The 4,763-nt window shown below is 31.7% G+C and overlaps 2 protein-coding genes across 2 annotated transcripts in view; both read left to right on the forward strand.

Moving 5' to 3' along the window:
• LOC104702821 (phytosulfokines 2-like) lies at positions 3,154 to 3,965 on the forward strand. Its single transcript, XM_010418743.2, has 2 exons — positions 3,154 to 3,374; positions 3,607 to 3,965. The coding sequence occupies exons 1-2, from the start codon at positions 3,249 to 3,251 to the stop codon at positions 3,742 to 3,744; spliced, it is 264 nt and encodes an 87-aa protein (XP_010417045.1). The 5' UTR covers positions 3,154 to 3,248; the 3' UTR covers positions 3,745 to 3,965.
• Positions 4,064 to 4,763, forward strand: part of LOC104702824 (GTP-binding protein At2g22870-like) — a 2,261-nt gene continuing 1,561 nt past the window's right edge. Inside the window, exon 1 of the mRNA XM_010418745.2 lies at positions 4,064 to 4,681. Coding sequence (XP_010417047.1) covers positions 4,192 to 4,681 — 490 coding nt within the window. The 5' untranslated portion in view covers positions 4,064 to 4,191. The remainder of the gene's footprint in view (positions 4,682 to 4,763) is intronic.

Here is a 4,763-nt window from a genome sequence, read left to right on the forward strand (position 1 = left end):
ACATTTTAGCGAGATGAAAAAAATTTGAAGTCGGAGAAGAGATCTATCAGCCACGATCAGGGGAGATCGATTGTTATTTTGAATCTAACCGCAATGAACCAAATCGAGCAACAAATCTAACGCAAGTTAGACCATCGGAAAGAGCTATCACTCATATGTATTCAAGCAATCAGGGGAACGAGAGACGCGACCGACAAGATGAAGATGCCGTTATCAAGAGGAGAGCCTCAGTAAATCGCCACCGATTTGGTCTTAGATGCAGAGATTAAAGGAGCCGAAGAAGACAACCAAAGTCAGAAGCAAACATGAACACATACATAATTATTCAATTTATTCCAAATCTGTATTTCTATACTTAACATCAAAAGATAATTTTAAGTAAATTTAAATTTTCAGTTATGCCACAAATAATATTTTCTCTGCATTTTATTTTGTATGATAGATAAATTAATATATGTATTTAGTCATCTAAATTATTTGAATTACTTGAGCAAAATAATACTAAAAGTTAATTAATAAATATACATATTATACTTCAATTAAATTGATCAATTATATAATGTATCAATGTATTGTTGACTGGCTACTCAACAATGATTTGTGTTAAGTCTCAAATTTTTAAATATAATTACAATTATAAATGTATTTTAATAATATAATTATTTTACAAAATATGAGTTTTATTATAGTACAAAATACACATACTTATAGTTCTCTCAAATTCAACCCACATACAACATATCATGAGATAATTTTTCTACATAATTTTAAATTGCTAAAAGAAATTAAATTTTTGCAAATCATATTATAGAGCGGTTTAGGATTTACATAAATATGATTATAGAATCTTTTACGGGTGATCTACTAAAACACACAATATTTTAGTCTGATAGAGATATTATGCCAATCATAACCCATATCAAACATAAAAAATGTATTCCAACTAAAATTATAAAATCTAAATATTAATTAAAAGAAATTATAAAAAAATACAACATACATATGTTCTTAATAATTATAAAAAAATTATCCCGCGGTGTACCGCGGATTAAAATCTAGTACTTATTCAAAATAAATGACAAAATAACACTCGCACTCGGTTACACCTACACAAGATTCATCATTTACAAAAAAAACTCTATGGTTGAGATCTAGTCTGCCTAACCTTATCATCAGCTTTTCTAGGCTCCTTCAACTCCTTAAGCGAAGGATCACTTCTATAAGTTGAACCATCATTTTAAGTGCTACCAAGCATAACCTGGAAGGCTGGAACTCGACCACCCCTTCTTCTCTCTAATTTCTGGATTTCTCGTACAGACATGCTGTCATATTCTAACTTGAACTGTCATAATTTATCATTCCATAAGTCATCATGAATTGTGATCACATTATCGTTTCATAAACACATACATCGACGAAATAGATGAGTGAAATATAGATCCCGATCAAAGGAGAAGTTGAGTTGAATCCAGCAAAAATCATATTCTCCAAAGAAAGTAAACTTTTGAGTATATCTTAAAAATCTGTTCCAAATTTTTTTTTAAATAAGTTTGGTGCATTAATTTGAAGGAAGCAAAGAGTACATGGCTATAACCTAGAGAACATTGGGAAGTACATAAGTAGAGGGGTATTACATTGAAGTGTACCAAAGGCTAAACCAGTCTTGAAAATAAGGTGATTTACATTTGAAGTATACCAAAGCTAAACCAGTCTCGAACTATATATATAACATCGATCAACATCGATTTGGATCTGTGTTTGATACATTGCTCCTAATTAATCTTTATTTTTTGGGCAACCACTCCTAATTAATCTAAGTTAAGTTTTTTCACACATAATAAAACAATATAATAAATTAATTATAATGCATCATTTTTTGTGATGACGATTTTTTATACTTTTTTTGTTTCACAAAAAGTATCATTCTGACAAACTAAAAAATATTAAATTATACATATATGTTCATATATATTTAATAAGTAATTAATAATTTAATTAGTTTTATATCAAAGATAAAATTAAAAAAATTAGTGTTAAAAATGCATTGAAAAAAGAAAATGACTTTTTTTGTTAAACAAAAATAAACTCTAGAATGATATTTTTGTGAAACAGAGGGAGTAACTCTTAAACCAATAATATGTAATTATAATTGCAATTTTTATTTTTTTGACGATTTGTTTTTGACACGGTTTGGTTAAATATAGTCGCCCATACACGCTTATAAATTTGGTGCGCTCCAACCGGATGATATCAACACCATGTCACACCACTCGGGTAGGGACGTGTTTGCTAGTGCGTAAGATTGTTCTCATCGTTCACAAATTAACATTTGTTTTGTCCGTAGTTTTATTTAGGCATTTAACTATCCAAGGTATTCCCTAACTTTTTCAATAATTTGTTCACTGTTTTTACAAAGATAAATAGTCATTCACACATAATTTTCAATAAGCATGATATTTGATGTGTTAAAGTGTGTTTTATGTAATTTAAAAACTTTTAAAAATTGTTCGCTCTAATATATCGATAATTTTTTTTTTACTTTATTCAAAATGTTATTATAATTTGTTCATAGATTAGATATGTTTGATTTGCAATAATTTATTGCAACGGATTTGTGTAATCCTTTTGTTAAATTTGTGCTATCCGTTCTTTTGTCACCATTACTTTTAACATATTGACAATTGTATCGACTACCGTTATTCAATGTCGACTACACCATATGTCTCGGTTAGATCCATTGCATCCGTGTGTGTGTATAAATATTAGTTTAAATCATGTGGTCAAATGATATTTTGCTTGTGTAGGTAGGTGACGCCATAAAACTTTAAATAAAATTAAAATGGACTCTACATGCTTTTAGAAAGTGGAGTATGATCACTCTATCATCCCACGTTTCATACACGCCGACGCCGCAACTAAAATTTTTTTTTGTTTCCTTATCGGTTTGGTCCAAATCCACTAATAACACTATGCACAAGTGTGAAAATATTTAATACATTTTCCACTTCCATTTTCTATCGGTCAAACAAGTCCACCAAAATTAGACTCTCCTAAAAAGAGAAGATGATTTGAGGTTATCAACGTGTGATAAGATTCCCATTTTAGCTTATATATAATAAATAAATGAACAGAACAAAAATAGATTCGAAATTTTGCTATAAATTTGAGAATTCAAAGAAACCAAAACCGTCAACTCCTCTCTTTTAACTTTTAAGCATCTCTCCCCCCTCCAAGAAGATATCGAAAAAATGGCAAACGTCTCCGCCTTGCTCACGATAGCTCTCCTCCTTTGCTCCACGCTAATGTGCAGTGCCCGTCCCGACCCGACCTTCACCGTCACTATCACAACTGCTGCCGCGGATCCATGTAACATGGTTAGTCTGATCCACATGCCATGAACCTGTTTCCATACATATATCTATACAAAAACACAAAGGGCAAACATATATACATGCGTAATACTATAGCCATTTTTCGCATGCGCAATTAATTAGTCGATTCGTTTAGGTGTATATATGTTTGTATGACATCAAATACACGTTGATAAAAATGTACATGTACATGTTATTCTAATAATTTTAATGTAATGTGTGATTTATATGGCAGGAAAAAAAGATGGAAGGAAAACTAGATGAGATGGTAGAAGAGAACTGTGGTGCCAACGACGAAGATTGCTTGATGAGAAGGTCTTTGGTCGCTCATACTGATTACATCTATACCCAGAAGACGAAGAAGAATCTTTGATTTTCGCTAATTTATTTCTAACAAACATTGGCTCTTGGTTATATATATGATTTATGTCAATGCCATCCTTAAATTAGTCATTATCACATAGATAATCAAGATAGTTATCGTCGTGATTATAATATGTATTACATATGTGATATGATAAAACTAGAATGGTATATGATTTAGAAGTTTGAGGAGTTTGACAATAAAGAAATAAATCTGAGTGATTCGTAATAGTGCCGTCGAATATTTTTAAAACACATGAAATTCGAGTATATAATATATTCATATATATATACAATGAAAAAAAAAAGTAATTGTAAGAAAAAAAACACTGAAAGCCTCCATGTGAAACAGAAGGTCTCCCAAAACTCAAAAACCCTATCTTCTTCATTCTAAACCCAAACCTCTCTCTCTCTCTCTCTGCCCAAACAAAAACAAAAAAAAAAAACAAAAACAAAAATGGTGCTACTACTACGATATCGATCCTTAACAATAAATCTGACTCCTTTATTAATACCCAAATCTCACTCCTTCCACACTCTCCAATCATTCCGTAACCCGAAGAATCTCATATCCATCCCACGAATCTCATCATCATCATCATCATCATCATCATCATCATCATCGAACAATCCAACAACAACGAACCGTTCGATTTCTGATGCGGCCAAGTTCGCAAAGTCCGTGTTGTTCGTACCTCCTGGTGTAGAGATCGAGGAGTTAACAGACGACGTGGTGCTTCCGGGCTCCAATATCGTAATCGGACCATTCGCGGGTCATTCACAGATCAAAGAAGTTGAGTTTGTGAAAAGTAGTGCTCGTGCTAGAGATTGTCCTAAAGATGACCGTCCTGAGATTGCGATTTTGGGTCGGTCTAATGTTGGCAAGTCTTCGCTTATCAATTTTTTGGTTCGTAAGAAGGAAGTTGCTCTTACCTCCAAGAAACCCGGTTTGTGTTTCAATTTTGCTTTAAAGATTCCAAATTTATGGTTTTGGAACTCTGAAAGTTTCGTTTTTTTTTTTTTTTTTTT

The sequence above is a fragment of the Camelina sativa genome, chromosome 7 (genome assembly GCF_000633955.1).
Source record: "Camelina sativa cultivar DH55 chromosome 7, Cs, whole genome shotgun sequence".
NCBI classification, from domain to species: Eukaryota; Viridiplantae; Streptophyta; class Magnoliopsida; order Brassicales; family Brassicaceae; genus Camelina; species Camelina sativa.